Source organism: Mobula birostris, chromosome 2 (assembly GCF_030028105.1).
Source record: "Mobula birostris isolate sMobBir1 chromosome 2, sMobBir1.hap1, whole genome shotgun sequence".
Lineage (NCBI taxonomy): Eukaryota > Metazoa > Chordata > Chondrichthyes > Myliobatiformes > Myliobatidae > Mobula > Mobula birostris.
Window position 1 is genome coordinate 48,193,035 of NC_092371.1, and position 16,581 is coordinate 48,209,615.

A 16,581-nucleotide genomic window follows, 5' to 3' on the forward strand; every position below is an offset into this window, starting at 1 on the left:
ATTATCAGGGTGCCTGTTTGAACTTGGCAATTTATCAGTTTGACCAGCTTGTCAGTTACCAGAACTTCCCCTTTTTTCTGCTCTGTTCGGCAGATGGTTCACAGTTACACAGCTCACGGTGGGAAATAAAGCTGTTTCAGCTATGTTTTTTCATTGACACTTACCGGAGTGTTGATCATGTGAACTTCCTTCACCGTACTTCTTTGTTCTTGGTTCCCAGATCTCTCCCTTGTCAGCAGAGTGGCAGAGTGCCCTCCCAGATCCTGAAGTGATACTTGACCACTCTGTCTGGCTGCTATAACGTAATCTAGGGGATTTGATTGCCACCTGCATCACAGTCCAATTAACTATACCATTCCCTAATGAATGGCAGTTTTAGCTTTGGACTCTAGTCATTAGATTAAATTAGATTATGAGGACACTCAGTCCTCGTTTATTGTCATTTAGAAATGCATGCATTAAGAAATGATACAATGTTCCTTCAGAATGATATCACACAAAAACAGGACAAACCAAAGACTAACACTGACAAAACCACATAATTATAACATACAGTTACAGCAGTGCAAAGCAATACCATCATTTGATAAAGAACAGACCATGGGCACGGTAAAAAGAAAAGTCTCAAGTCCTGATCGACTCCTATAGCCCCCAATAGCAGGCGGCAAAAAGGGAGAAACTCCCCTGCCATAAACCTCCAGGCACCGACAACTGACAACTGCTGATGCATTGGAAGCACCCGACCACAGCCGACTGAGTCCGTCCGAAAACATCGAGCCTCCGACCAGCCCCTCTGATACAGCCTCCCGAGCGCCATCCACTGCCGAGCGCCTTTGACCTCGTCCCGGCCGCCAAAACAAGCAAAGCCGAGGACTCAGAGGCCTACTCCTCCAGAGATTCTGGACCACACAGTAGCAGTGGCAGCGAAGCGGGCATTTCAGAAGTTTCTCCAGATGTTCCTCCGCGCCCTCACGTCCGTCTCCATTAAATCAGGATTGTGCATGGTACCCTACTTAACGAATACAGATATCATTCCGGAGCAGCCACTCGCACTGCGTCACGCCGCCATCTTCTCCTCCTCCATCACCTTTGAGTTGAAGTTCCTTGAGCTGCAGACAGTTAATGCAATGTAGTGGCCTTAGATAACACAGGATTTTAACAGCATCCACGTACTATGGTATCAACATGCCATTTGTCTTGCCATATCTGTCTTAATTAATGCACAAAAAATAATGCACTCAGAGCAACCATCATGGTGGAAGGAATGTTGGCTTTTGATGAAAATAATATGTGTAATTGTACAAGTGATGCCATACCTATGGTAATTTGTGTAGTTTTGATCTTCATACCTGAGGTGATACAAATGTAGATTCGCTAGAGTGGATTCTGGAAACAGAATTTTATATCAACAAGAAGTGGTTGATTAGAATTGATCTACAGTGAAGTGTAGATGACTGAGAAGTGATTTCATTGAACCACATGTTTCTGAGACCACTTTATAAGATTTGTACATTGAAAGGCTATCCATTCAGGTTGGATTGTTTCAGGACTGACACAGCCATTGGGGCTGACAAAAGGAGAAAGCTCAAGATAGTTGTAGAGGACAGGAGATGTTCAGTTGTTGAAAGTCAGTTCAAAGTAAAATTCAGTACATTTTTAGTCTCTCAAAGAAACTGAAGAACATTGGGATTGGGTGGAGAAGTCAATGCGATTGAAGAGCAGCCATGGTTTTGTTATTCATTCCTATTATTTTTAGATTCACAACCATTATTGTAGTAAACCAGTTCCATATTTAATACGTTTGTACAGGAATCATATAACTAACATGGAATTTTCATGTCTTTTCTTTGCAGGTAGAAATTCACCTTCATCTTGATGGGGCGATAAAACCTGAAACAATTTTGTACTTTGGCAAGTAAGTTGATGTATAGTTTGCTGTTGAAATGTCAGTTAGACATGGCATTTGCATTGGAAAAAGATCCAAGGATGCTGGATTCAAGCTTATGCCATGCACTTAAGACAGAAGTGAGAAGTGTTAACTATTTTAAGTTCTGTAAAGAAAAATCAGTCTGCAAATCAACTAATTTATTGCTGAAATATTTCTGATCATTTTAACAGTTCTTTAAGAATATTTTGAAGCTATTGAACTAGGAATAGTTAGAATCCCTCCTGAAGTATGTTGTTGGTATTTTTGCAATAATTATGGTTGAAGATGTAATTAAGGGTCATGATTCCAACAAAAGTGAAATGTGGACATATGAAAATTTAAGATAAAAGCCAAAATCTAAGCATTGGCTGTATGTCTGTATTTTTGGAATAAACGGTGGGTTAATTCACAGGTCATTCTTCAGATGAGAATTTTCAGATTGTTCAACAGATCATTTAGTATTTCTGGTTTCTGACTGGGATTATAAGGGAATTTGTTTCATGCATACTGAATGCGCAGATATCCTTGTTACTTACTATGGGTTAGGTCTTTTTGACTTTTTCAATTCTCTCTTTAATCTATGACTGTCCTGTACCAAGGATTTCTAGTTCTGGTATGATGTGCTTTAAAGATTTGTTGCTCTGCTCTAATTTTCCCATCACCGATCCCCAAAAGGTCTGTTATTTACCTGCAATATCTCCCCCCACCAAGTGGAAAGTGAATAAAACTGAATGGATGATTCTTTCCTTTATTTAACCGCAATTCTTCTTGAGCTGCATGTTGCATGCTTAATAAATATAGAGTCTGACAGGAATGTAAAAATATCACATCAGCTTGTAACTTACAGGTTCCCCCCGCCATCCGAAGGTAGAGCGTTCCTACGAAACAGTTCGTAACCCGAAATGTCGTAAAGTGAAGAAGCAATTACCATTTATTTATATGGGAAAAATTTGTGAGCATTTGCAGACCCAAAAAAACCCTACCAAATTATGCCAATTAACACATAAAACCTAAAATAAAAGTAACATATAGTAAAAGCAGGAAAGATATGATAAATACACAGTCTATATAAAGTAGAAATTCTTTTCTGCAATCATTGCTGCACTGATCACCGTTTTGAAAATCTCACGCAAGCGCTCTCGGCAGAAACACTCTGTCCAGTAACCTTTAAGCTATGAAGCTGCCAAATCATATCAAATAACACATAAAAACACACAGCCTATATAAAGTAGAAATAATGTATGTACAGTGTAGTATCACTTACTGGAATTGGGAAGACAGTGAGCACACTGATGATGGTGTGTTAGGCTGAGTCATCGGAGGCTGGGGTGGTGGGACACTGGGTCATCTCATCGTTGTCTGTTCCCATCAGGGCAGGCAGGTCATCTTCTATGTCTGCTTGCCTCGATGTCGAAGGTTGAGGTTCTTTGTCTTCTGTGGCTGATGTGGAAGGCTTGAAAAATGACAGTATGCTTGACTGCTTAGCCTCACGCATTTTTCTATCATACAGTTCTTTGTAAGCACTCAAACCATCCTGCAAATATGCCCTAAGCCTACGTACCCTTTCAAAATTAGAGTCGTACTTTTCTGCAATCATTCTTGTCAATTGCAGTGAAAATCTCGCACAGTTGCTTCGCGTTCAGTTCCTGGATGACTTCACTTTCGGTCCGTTCGCTACTGTATTCAGTTTCGATTGTTATCCTTTCCTCTTCCAATTGCATCAGCTCTTCATCTATCAGTTCTTGGTCATGGGATGCCAAAACCTCTTCAACATAATCTTCGTCAACTTCCACAAGCCAAACTCACTTTGTCCTTACTTCGTTCACCACGATCGAAACGCTGAATTATGTCTAGTTTTACGCCAAGTGTAACACCCTTACAAGCTCTCTTAGGCTTTTCCAATACCTTAGAACTCATCTTGTTAACAGATGCTCAAAATAAATCAACGTAAAGCACAGATGCTCACAGGCACGTGTTTAAGCAATGCCGGCTAGAATGCAGTTCCGGGGAAGGAGCTTGGCTGCTCGGGGCGCGTGCTGCCTTTTTTCACACGCTGCCTTTTTTCGTAACAGTGAAAACACCTTCTGTTAGCTTTGTACCAGCGAGGTGTCGTAAAGCAAACATTCGAAAAGCGGGGGGACACCTGTATTTAAATTCCTGGAAGGCTGTCAGACCTTAAATGTGAAAACTTAAGTCCATTTATCTGCCTTCAAATCTCCTTGTCACAAAAAAGCCAGTTAATTTTGTCGCAAGTATTTCATTTCTCTCAACATTCATAGACTTTGAGGAAGAATTGCTAATTCTAATTCTATATCACCAATTTGGTTAAATTGGTAAGAGCTTGCTTTGCCAGCAATATTCATAGGTTATGGTAAAATGCACAAAAAAAGACCCAGCTCTAATTTAAGATTATACCCTTTTTTCTGAATCCCCTCACCAGATGAAAGAGTTTTTTTTAAGACCTATCATTACCATTTTAGTCATTTTGATCATCTACAACAGCGGTCCCCGACCACCGGGCCGTGGACCGGTACTGGGCTGCAAAGCATGCGCTACCGGGCCGCGAGGAAACCACATGATTTGGCGATATGAGTCAGCTGCACCTTTCCTTATTCCCTGTCACACCCACTGTTGAGCTTGAATGCACACGAGGTCATTACCCGCGTGTCATCCATGTCAGCACGGGAAGGAGATCAACTCCTTGAGCTTGCAAATGACGGCGGGCTGAAAAGCATGTTTGATATAACATCTGTGCCGGCATTCTGGATCAAAGTCAAGGCTAAATATCCTGAGATAGCCACGAAAGCACTGAAAACGTTGCTTCCATTTCCAACATATCTCTGCAATGAATGCAACGAAAACTAAACTGTGGAACAGACTAGACATAAGGAATCCCCTTCGAGTATCGCTGTCTCCCATCACCCCTCGACGGGACCGTCTTTGTTGCAGGAAAACAAGCCCAGGGCTCCCACTGATTCAGCGATATTGGTGTGTTGTAATTATTTTGTATGTTCATACGGGGAAAACATGTGCTGTGTGTTTAATATCCAAACATTACTTAAAATGTTATGATGCTATTGACTTATATAGCCATATAACAATTACAGCACGGAAACAGGCGATCTCTGCCCTTCTAGTCCGTGCCGAACGCTACTCTCACCTAGTCCCACTGAGCTGCACTCAGCCCGTAACCCTCCATTCCTTTCCTGTCCATATACCTATCCAATTTTTCTTTAAATGATAATATTGAACCTGCCTCTACCACTTCTACTGGAAGTTCGTTCAACACTTACTTCAAGCTCCCCTGATAATTGACTTATCACTATATTCATGCGAGGAAAATATGCGCTGTGTGTTTAATATTAAATTCGTTAGATAAACCCCTTTAGAAACGAAATTGAGTGTATTAGCCACTTATAACCTATATTGCGCTGGTGATTAACACCCCCCCGACAGAATCGCCAAAACCGATTTGTAGAAAAAAACCGGCACATACACGCATGCGCACTGGTGCCCGCGCAAGGCTTCATGGTCATTGTAGTCTTTCTCGGAGTAAACCCAACGTATTTGACTGCTACTCTTCAGTCCTGATGAAGGGTCTTGGCCTGAAATGTCGACTGCACCTCTTCCTAGAGATGCTGCCTGGCCGGCTGCGTTCACCAGCAACTTTTATTGTGTTGCTTGAATTTCCAGCATCTGCAGAATTCCTGTTGACTGCTACTCTTGTTCGTTGGCAACCCTACCACCCCCTTGGTTGGCCGGTCCGCAGGATATTGTCAATATGAAACTGGTCCGCAGTGCAAAAAAGGTGAGGGACCCCTGATCTACAATCTCTTCAAGAGGGAATACAAGCCAAGTTTATGCAACCTGTATTTATAATTTAACCCTTTATGACATTGTCGGCTGATGGCGCAGTAACACCAGCGCTGGACTCCAGAACGGAGGTTCCCGGGTTTGAATCCAGTCGGGCCACTCCCGAGTACGCTTTCCATCTGTGCCGGGTTGAGTGCTGAGCTCGCAACTCGACCTCGTAAAATAAAGAAAAATACTGCGAAATGTCTGTGTGAGGAGTGGCGCCCACACAGCCTTCCGATCTGCGGAAAGACATGAAAATGCCTGACGTTGGCCTCTCAAGCCTGAGTCGACATCATCATCATCATCACATCATCTTTATGACATTGGACGATTGCTATGAGGTTTCTCATTACCCCTTCAAAAACTCTTATATCTTTCCTGCTGCACGCCCAAGATTATGTACAACTGCTTCCCTTTTGTATTCCAGACCCCATGTAATAAAATGTAATCTTTTATTATCCTTTTTGACTTTTTAAAAAAGTGCATTTAAAGATTTGTCTATCTTGGCACATAATTCCTTTCCAAAATGCAGAATATTGCAGATGCTGGAGTAAAAACAAAAAAAGAAATTGGAGATGTAGAAAATAAGGTTGCAGCAGTTTGGAATAAAAAGATATTGACCAGAAGCATTTTGAGTTTTCAACTGATGTTGTCTGACCTAGTCAGATTTTCAACAATTTTCTGTTTTTATTTTTAATTACCTTTGTCTATGCACATGGCCTATTTACTGAATATTTAAAAAAAATGTCCAGAGAAACTGGGTTTGTATATCTTCTCTTGCCAGTTTTCATACTGTTTATTTCTTAATTTTAGTCTTTTGACTGCATATTAACAGAGTTTATGGAACAGTGCAGTTTACAGTGTTTGGTATGCAATACTCTAGTCATCCAACTAAATAAGTGTGAATGATGAAAAATTCTGCAGTAATTACTGATTGCTGGAAAATGGTGTTTGTAATGTGCTGCCAATTCAAATATAATCTCCTTTATCTTAACCTCAATTACTGACCCACTTAATGAGGCTATTTGCAGTTTTGTATTTCAATAACATCTGGAGCAAAGCCTTCTGAATTACCATCTGAAAATGCAACAGGCAGATCTCAAGAGCACTCATTTGTCCATATTTCCTTGTTTCTTTCGATGCCCTGGAATGGAAACAGTTAGCTCATGGAAAACAGTTAATTTCTCCACCAGCTCTATACTAAGTCGATTAATTTATGTCATTACTTTTATGCCATTCCTGATGCCATTCATATTTTTCCTGGACTTCAATACCATTCTTACTGTTCAGGGCAGTGGCTCACCAATACCATAAAGTCATCTAATTGGATAAATATACAAATGGGAAAGAAAACAAACTCCTGGAATAGCTCTACATTAGTGTTCATGTTGGGTTCTCAGAAATATTATTGTCAACAGCACCTCACAATGCCCATTTTGTGTGTGGGAGAATGAGATAGGGTTGTCAAACATGAATCTCAGATTTGGTTGTGGAATTTTGGCTGCCAAAACTGGTTGAATCCTTACACAGCCTGCATCAACAAACAGGTCCCTCCCCTTCTGGGGCAGGTGAATTTGGGCTTGGGGTGACCATGGGTGCCTAATTGTGGGTTGTGATCTCAAGCCAAAAGTCCAGTCTCTAAGCAATTATTAAAAGAAGTAAGGAATTACACAGTGTGTCAAATTTGGCTGGGGATTAAATTGGTGATTTTAAAAACAATGTCATATTTTGCTTTGTTTTGAAATTGGCTGAATCTAACGTTACATTGTAAACATGAGATTTTGAAGTTATTGGAAATCTTGAGTAATACTTGCAAAATACTGGAGGAACTCAGCAAGTCAGGAGTCTATGGAGGGGAATTACATTAGAGTGAGTGAGTATCTCTGAGTCAGCAAGCCCTCTTGGTATTTTCATTAGGGAACTTTGGCAATGCAAACTGTCTTGGGCAAATTGATGATAGTACTCTTGCATTATTGCTTTCTCATGTCTGTGGTTGTGTGTACTAAGCAACTGAATTAAATTTGCAGAATAGACTTATGCCCGTTTTAAAAAAAAAAATCACCCAATCCTGCTTAGTGATTGGATTTCATAAGAAGCAAGTCATACGGTGCTACAAAAATTTTCTAGGCTATTGTATATTCTCCATTTTCCAGGAGCCGTTTGCTTGAATAAAAATGTTTCATAATGTCCTTATAGTAATATTAAGTATTATTTAGTAACCTTAAATCATTGTTTGTGTACTTGTCATAGAAAAGCAGTGGTGAATGACATTTATATTCAAAATTTATCTTTATAATCATTTTGATCTGCAGCAGTAAAAGTAGTAAGCTCCCAAGATATTGTGAAAATCTTCTAAAGATATTGTGAAAATATCTGTTCATTTGAATTGAAATCATTCAATAAATGCTTTTATCTAAAATGCATTAGTTTTGAATTAATAGAAGTAGATTGAATGTAGCATGAAGGGAAGATGTGAATATTCAATGATTGTGGAAAAAGCTAGTTGTGCATTCATACAGTTAAACACAGGATACTCACCCTGATTGTTTCTGCAGGTATGATTATAAATAGTTTTCTATCTGTGTTGATTACCTTTGCAGTATCTATAATTGTAGATCTGAGCTGTGACAAACTTTCGTGACGTCAGATTCCAGTGTAAGTTTTGGTTAGAGGAGTTAACTTTAGCATTTAAATGTATTTCACTTCCTTTTGAGATGAATCATTCTCTGATCATCCCCAAATTGCTTCAATTAAGTGTATATGACTTGTGCTTTGGATTCACGCATTGATGCATTTGGGTTATATCAGCAAGAAGGATCACTGGATACTGGGTTTCACTTTCAGATTCAGAGCACGTCAGTAGAGTGGAGCAATGAGACATCTAGCCAAAACTCCCAGCAAAAGGCATGAACCATTTTTATGGTTGGGTGTGTTTTTAACTTTGACTCTCTGCTCTTTGAGTTTAGTGTGCTGGGGTTGGGTAACGGTGAGTTACAGGAGATCAAATGCCTTCTTTACACCTTCAAATTCAAAATGGGGTGTAGTTGGGGAAGAAGCGGCAACAATCACCGATAAGGCTGGCTTCTTACAGATGATACAGGTTTTGTGTGCAAGGCTATGATGCCTTTTCCACTTGCAATGACATTGATCATTCTGTTGTAGCATTTGACACGATTAACTCCATTGTTGTCTCACTTTTGATCTGACCTTGTTTGGGTTCATCTTTATCAAGTCATGAGAAGGATGTTGCTGGAGTAGGTTCCAGTAATGTACAGATACCTCTGAAAATGTCAAAAGATCTACAGCTCTCTTCTTTCTATGTTACTACTTCTCCTCGGATTTTCTTTATATTTATTTGCACCTAGGCTGTGCGGTTGTTCTGCTGGCCTGTTCTTTATCCTATCCTGCATCAGCTTGGTATTCTGCATACTAAACATTTCTTTACCAAGCCATGTTGACACACCTTCCTCCTGGGTCTTGCAATACCCTCTGTTTCTTAATTTCATTCTCCGTGTGACTTTGCACCTGGCATCTTGCTCTCCCCTCTCTCTGACTCTTCAATGGGTACCATTCTTTCAGCCATCTCAGTGTCAAGTCTGAATTCCTTTCCCAAAACCGTCCATCTGCCATTCCTCCTCCAAGCCCTTCTAAACATTCTCCTCTTTAACCAGGCTTTTAGACAACCTTGCTATCTGGCACAGAATACACTTTAGACTGATTTATAGCCTATAGCATTCTGGCAGGCTTTTATTTGCTTTAGGTCATGGGAATGCCAGCGGTGGCTGCATACTAGTAAATTTTTCTTTGCCGCCCTCTTTCAACTTGTATCTCTTGTTATATATAGCTGAAAGTTACAATACTTACCCAAAAATTCATCCATTATCTCCACAACTACAGTACTTCCAGTCCGTATACAGTTCCTCCATTCCACCCCCCCCCCACCATTAGGTTCCCTTATCCTCTCCCCACCTTTGCAACAGTTTTCTCATCATCTGCATGTTGGCATTAAAACAAGCCCTTTTGCTAGAAAAGAGGCTGTATGACTGAATTTCCTGCACTGGTTTAAACATATTCCAGACTGATTAATATTCATGAAAGTCACATTTGCAAAAGACTGTAGCTGTCTCAAATTCTATGTCCACAATATGTTTTACATAATCATTATTGAAGTTATATAACATGTAATAATGAACATTATGTAAGCAACAAGAACTATTTGGATAATCTTCTATATCCTCTCTTTAGAAAACGAGGAATTAAGTTGCCAGCAGACACGGTGGAAGAACTTATGTGCTACATTGGATATGATGAACCAATTGATCTCACTCAGTTCCTTAAGAAATTTAGCTATTATATGCCGGCTATTGCGTAAGTGAAACCACTCCTTCATTATTTTGATACATTTATTGAAACCATGATTTGGTTTTCTTTTTTGAATTTAAATCTTCATAAACAAGTGTTCAACTTGGCGTAAATTATATATCGTATTATTTAAAGAATATAGTTACAGAGGTTTGGATTCAACAAGTGACATCAAGCAACTGTTAAGAGACAATAAGGAAGATAAGACTCCAGTGACAAGTTCTGTCCAGCTTTCCAATGAGGCTGATAAATAATACTCTCTTTCTCTTCTCCACCCCACACCTCAAATGTTTGACCAAGAAGCTCACCTACCTGACAGATAGAAGTAGGAAATCACTGTTAGGAGGGTGCTGCAGGGATCCTAAGGAACTGTGCTCAACACCATCTGTGTGGTCGGGATGACGTCTAACTTGGTGGGGGAAGATGATGACCAAAGTACGAGAGCCACATGATTTGCCTGTGGGCTTGCAGAGGAGACATTTGGCTTTTCCAGGTCCTGCTCCTGGTCTTTCTAAGGAGAAAGGTGCCCTCAAAATGATCTTGGACTTAAATTACATTGGAACCTCAAATGCAAAATTAGAAGAATTTTTTTCACTGCCTTCTGGCACTATTCTCTTGCCTGTTCCGAAGCAGGTTAGCCAGCCAGTGCGTAGGAATGCATTAGGCAATGGTTTCAGCCGTTTTAGTTGTATATCTAGACAGCCAAGTTTGTAATCAGCCTTCAAATTTAAAGTTCAATATAAGTTTATTACCATAGTACATATATGAAACCATATACAACTCTGAGGTTCATTTTTCTGCAGGCATACTCAGTAAATCCAAGAACCGTAATAGAATCAATGAAAGACCGTACCCAATGGGATGGACAAACAACCAATGTGCAAAAGACAGCAAGGTGTGCAGATACGAAAGAGAGGGGAAAATATAAATAAATACCCAATAAATATCGAGAACATGAGATGAAGAGTCCTTCAAAGTGAGCCCATAGGTTGTGGGAAGAGTTCAGTGATGGAATGAGTGAAGATGAATGAAGTTATTCCCTTTGGTTCAAGAGCTTGATAGTTGAGCGGGAATAACTGTTTCTGAACCTGATGGTGTGAGTCCTGAGGCTCTTGTACTTTCTTCAGAAGAGAGCTTGACCTGGGTGGTGGGGGTCTCTGCTGATGGATGCTGCTTTCTTGTGTCAGTGCATGCAGGAGAGTGAAGGAAGGTACTGAATGATCAAATTAAGTAGATAGGCTTCTGCAAACAGGAGAGATGCAATGATGTGGGGGTTTCAGGAACGTGAGACCGGTACCACTGATGAAAATAGGCTCAGTGTTGATGAGTCAATAAAAAAGGAGGAATGGATTCAGCTGGTGGAATAGAAATGGAGTGCTGAGTTGGAGGGGGATGCTTGGCGAAACTGTGCAGAGACTTGTAAGCAGAAGTTATGAAGTTTCTGTATGAGGAAATGGGCTGTTCTTGCGGTGAGGTGAAAGATTAACCAGGACAGACTGTGAGTAGTTAGTCTGAACAAAACTAGGTTAATTTTGTGTAAGAGAAGGATAAATGAAGCCTGCTGGTGGCTGACTTAGTTGCTATAAAGCATTAAGTATTTAGGCAGCTAATATAGCAAAGTTAAAGTAAACACCCTTGACGTTATCTATGAAATTTGAAACTTTGCTCAAGATCAGGCTACATAACCCTTGTGTTTGTGAACTTAGAGTTAAGTCGTACAGCAAAATAGCAGGCCTTTCGGCCTAGCATGTCTATGCCAACCATCAGTTACTTATTTGTAATGACATTCACCAGTACTCCATCCGAGCCTCCCATCCACTGGTGAATCAAATGGCCGTGCAATGCTTCATATATGCTGTACAAGTATCTGCCTCTACGATCCAGTCAGGCTGTACATTCCTGACTCTAATCACTGTCTGAGTGAAAATGTTCTTCCACAGATCTCTTCAAAGCCTCTTACCCCTTACCCTAGACCTGTACCCATGACTTTTGGAGACCTCTGCTGTGGGAAAAGTTTTCTATTCTCTATGCCCCTCATCATTTTGTATACTTATTTCTCTCTCAGATTCTAGTTTTTATAGGAAACCAAGTCTCTCATAACTGTATCATTCAGTCCTAGGCAGCACTGAGGTGAATCTCCTCTGCACCTTCTCCAGTGCAATCATGCTCTTCCTATAGTGAGCAACCCGTACTCCAGCTGGGTCTTGTCCAGTGTAATGGCTAATGAGGACAAGTATCCGGTGAGCCGCCTTCACCACTCTGCTGCCTCCTTCAGGGATCCTTGCACTCGTACACCAAGGTCCGCCAGTTCTTCAATCCTTTGTAAGGCCTTGCCATTCATTGTGTATTCCCTACCCTTGTTAGTCCTCCTAATCACCTCACTCTTTTTAGGATTAAATTTAATTTGCCATTGCTTTGTGCATCTAACAAACTCACCAAAATCATTTTGTAGCCTCCTCACTATCAACACCTTTGGTTTTTTGTGTCATCTGCAAACTTATCAGCCATACCCTCTCCATTCATGCAGTATACAAATCATTAATATGTGTAAGTAAGGGTTCCATCACCAATCCCTATGGTACATCAATGGTCACAGGCTTCACAGAAACATTCATGTACCATCACTCCCTGCCTCCTATTACCAAACTAACTTTGGATCCATTTTGCTGATTTGCTCTAGGTCTAATGCCCGTTGACTTTTTTGGACCAGTTTCCAAAGTTGTATCTTCTCAAAAGTACAGTCCATGTAGACTGCATCAGCTGTATTGCTCTCAACACGTGTTGTTACTTGATAGAAAAAAATCAATCAAATTCACCAGATGGGATCACCACCATCAAATCTATGATTAAGCCCTGATTTTTAAAATGCAGATTAATCCTTACGTTCCTTATTGTCTTGTAATAATTTCCCCGCTCTGCTGATGGACTCTTGGGCCTTTTTTTGACCTAGCTTATCCCCAGTACTTTTTTTGATTAACAGTTCCCATATTTGTTGCTCTTCTGTCAGCTGACACCTTTTTAAAAATACCTTTCAGGGCACCGGAAATCTCCACTCATGCCCACTACCCCCACCCTCCACAGTAGCCTAGAATACATTTTACCGGGGCCCTACGAAGAAGAGGAATGGGCAACATTTAATTTTATTTTAGCAAATACGGTATGGATAACAGATAAAATGTGTACAATGCCTGACTTTTTTTTATTTTTGACACAATTTGTCCTCTTTTGCCCATTGGATGTTTGTCAGTCGTTGTTATGTGTGTTCGTCCATCGTCAACGTCAGTGAGGACCTTGACAGTATTATGATGGTGTCGAGACTACCGTGTGATTTGTATTTAAGTGAGGGAGCGCAGCGTCAGTCTCTCTCTGTCTTCCCAATTCCCATCTGGATCCAGTGGCAAGACAGAGTCGAGACGGCTGGAGATGGGACTAGGTGCAGTGGATGACCAGGACGTCTTCTGTGTCTTGTCCTGTTCTACACGTTCCACGACGCTTGCAGAGACCGCCTTCTTGACCGTTGGACCTTCCGCTGGTCTCGTCCGCTCAATCCGCCGGAGTCTGTCTTCACATGCTGGGATAGACAACTCCCTATCTCACCGAGGGTTTGAGACCCGTCGGCTACCCTCACCTGGTTTAGCCGGCTTGTCGAAGCCGTTGCCCGGGGTGTGGCTGCTGTCACATGCAAACAGCTACAGGGAGCCACAGGTGAGAGCTGAGTGCCAGGTGGGGACCAAAGGTGGACTAACTGCCTTGAAAAGGACGTGACGTGTTCCCGCAGCAGAGGTGCTACCCCTCCCTGACACCCCATACACCCCAAATCTGTTCTCTCTATTATATCATGCTGATTCTATGCAGTTTCCAGCATCATATTTTGTAATACAAAATAATGTGTTGTATTGAAGGTAGCAACGCTAAGATGATAATGCAGTGCTGAACTTGTGCCTTTTAAAATGACAGACTTTGAACTATTGATTCCTGGATTGCTTGATTTGGTTTCCTACCTTTGAGCCATCTGTTAAGTGAAATTTATGGTTCAAATCCATATCGATATGTACCTGTGTATTTCATGGTACCTGGACTCTCATGATTTAGTGGAAGCACCCTGTTTCTTTTTCCATTGAGTACATAAAGTTCAATCAGATTGCATTTAATAAGTAAGCTTTATCTTGGTTATAAATGTATGTTTATCTTGAAATGTACCTGCTTCATTAATCCTCTGCTGCATGGCTCATTCAAACAATTCTTGTTGCTGTATTAAGATCACAGTCCTAGCTTATGATCTTGGCAAAATGGCGCAAGCATATTTTCATTAGCAACGCTCTTTCTTTCTTTCTCTATTGTTGTAGGCTGTCAGGAGAGGCACCAACATCTAGTGCTTTAGGCTTGACAACAAAGGCAGTAAAGCAGTGATTTCCAACCTTTTTTTATGCCATGGACCAATACCATTAAGCAAGGGGTCTGTGGATCTCAGTTTGGGAACCCCTGCACTAGAGGCAGTGGAGGAGGGAGGGCATGACAGAAGAGCATGAAGGCAGAGCAGCACATTGTGTAATTGTCACAAACACAAGAACATCTGCAGATGCTGGAATCCAAAGCAACACACACAAAATGCTGGATGAACTCAGCAGGCCTGGCAGCATCTATGGAAAAGAGTAAACAGTCGACGTTTCAGGCCGAGACCCTTCATTAGGACTGGAAATGAAGTTGGGGTGGTGGAAGTCAAGTAAGAAGGTGCAGGGAGGGGAGGTAAAAGTACAAGATAGCTGGTGATAAGTGAAACTGGGAGGGAGGAGAGGGTGCAGTAAAGAGCTGGGCAGTAGAGGAGGCCATGGACTGCCATGCCAGAATAGGAAGTAGAATTGAAATGGGTGGCCACTGGGACATCCTGCTTTTTTCTGGCTGTCAGAGCATAGGAGCTTGGCAAAACGGTTTTCCAATCTCCGCTGAGTCTCTCTGAATTACAGGAGGCCACAGCGAAGTTACAGCGAATTATAACCAAGATGAAAGAGATAACAGGCTAGAAAAGGGGAAATCTGATTGGCGAGGAGAGAGGACCATGGTAGAAAGGGAAGGGGAGGAGCATTAGAGGGAGGTGATGGGCAGGTAGGGAGATACTGTGAGAGAGGGAAACAGGAATGGGGAATGGTGAAGGAGAGAGGGGAGGCAATTACTGGAAGTTCAACAAATCGATATCCATGTCATCAGATTTGAGGCTACCCAAACAGAATATAAAGTGTTGCTTCTTCAACCTGAGTGTGGCCTCATCATGGCAGTAGAGGAGGCCATGGACTGCCATGCCAGAATAGGAAGTAGAATTGAAATGGGTGGCCACTGGGACATCCTGTTTTTTTCTGGCTGTCAGAGCATAGGAGCTTGGCAAAATGGTTTTCCAATCTCCGCTGAGTCTCTCTGAATTACAGGAGGCCACACCGGGAGCACCGGATACAGTAGATCACCCCAACAGACTTGCTGGTGAAGTGTGGCCTCATCTGGAAGGATTGTTTGGAGCTCTGAATGGTAGTGAAGGAGGAGGTGTAGGGGCAGGTGGGGCACTTGTTCCGCTTGCATGGATAAGTACCAGGAGGGAAATCAGTGCAGACGGATGAGTGGACAAGGGAGTTGCGAAGGGAGCGATCCCTTCAGAAAGCAGAAAGTGGGTGGGAGCGAAAGATGTGGTGGGATCCTTTTGGAGATGGAAGAAGTTACAGCGAATTATGTGCTGGATGCAGAGGCTGGTGGGGTGGTAGATGAGGACCCCACCAGCCTCTGTGTCCAGCACATAACTCTATCCCTGGTGTGGCGGCAGGAGAATGAGGTGAGGCCAAATGTGTGTGAGGTGGAAAGTTGCAGTTGAGGGCAGCGTTGATGATGGAGGAAGGGAAGCCCTTTTCTTTGAAGAAGGTGGACATCTCAGCTGTTCTGGAATGTAAACCATCATCCAGAGAGCAGAAGTGCTGGGGACAGAGAAACTGACAGAAGGGAACGGCATTTTTACAAGTGACAGGATGGCAAGAGGTATGGTCCAGATAACTGTGAGAGTGAGTGGGTTTATAAAAGATATCAGTACATGGACTGTCTCCAGAGATGGAGACAGCGAGATCAAGAAAGGAGATCAAGATCAGGAAATGGACCAAGTACATTTGAGGGCAGGGTGGAAGTTGGAGGCAAAGTTGATGAAATCAACGAGCTCAACATGAGTGCAGGAGGTAGCACCAATGTAGTTGTTGATGTAGTATAGGAAATGTTGGGAAGTCATATTGGTGTAGGCTTGGAACATGGACAGTTCCATGTCGCTGATGAAAAGGCAGGCATAGCTAGAAACCACGTGAGTGCCCATGGCTACACCTTTGGGTTGAAGGAAGTGGGAGGAAGCAAAGGAGAAATTGTTGAGGGTGAGAGCCAGTTCTGTCAGATGAAGGAGACTGGTTGGGTCTGTT

The 16,581-nt window shown here is 41.8% G+C and overlaps 1 protein-coding gene across 1 annotated transcript in view; it reads left to right on the forward strand.

Annotated features, from left to right (window-relative positions):
• ada (adenosine deaminase) overlaps positions 1-16,581 on the forward strand; it is a 71,732-nt gene that overhangs the window by 9,474 nt on the left and 45,677 nt on the right. The window contains exons 2-3 of the mRNA XM_072240474.1: positions 1,854-1,915; positions 10,028-10,150. Of these exons, the coding sequence (XP_072096575.1) occupies positions 1,854-1,915; positions 10,028-10,150 (185 nt within the window). The remainder of the gene's footprint in view (positions 1-1,853; positions 1,916-10,027; positions 10,151-16,581) is intronic.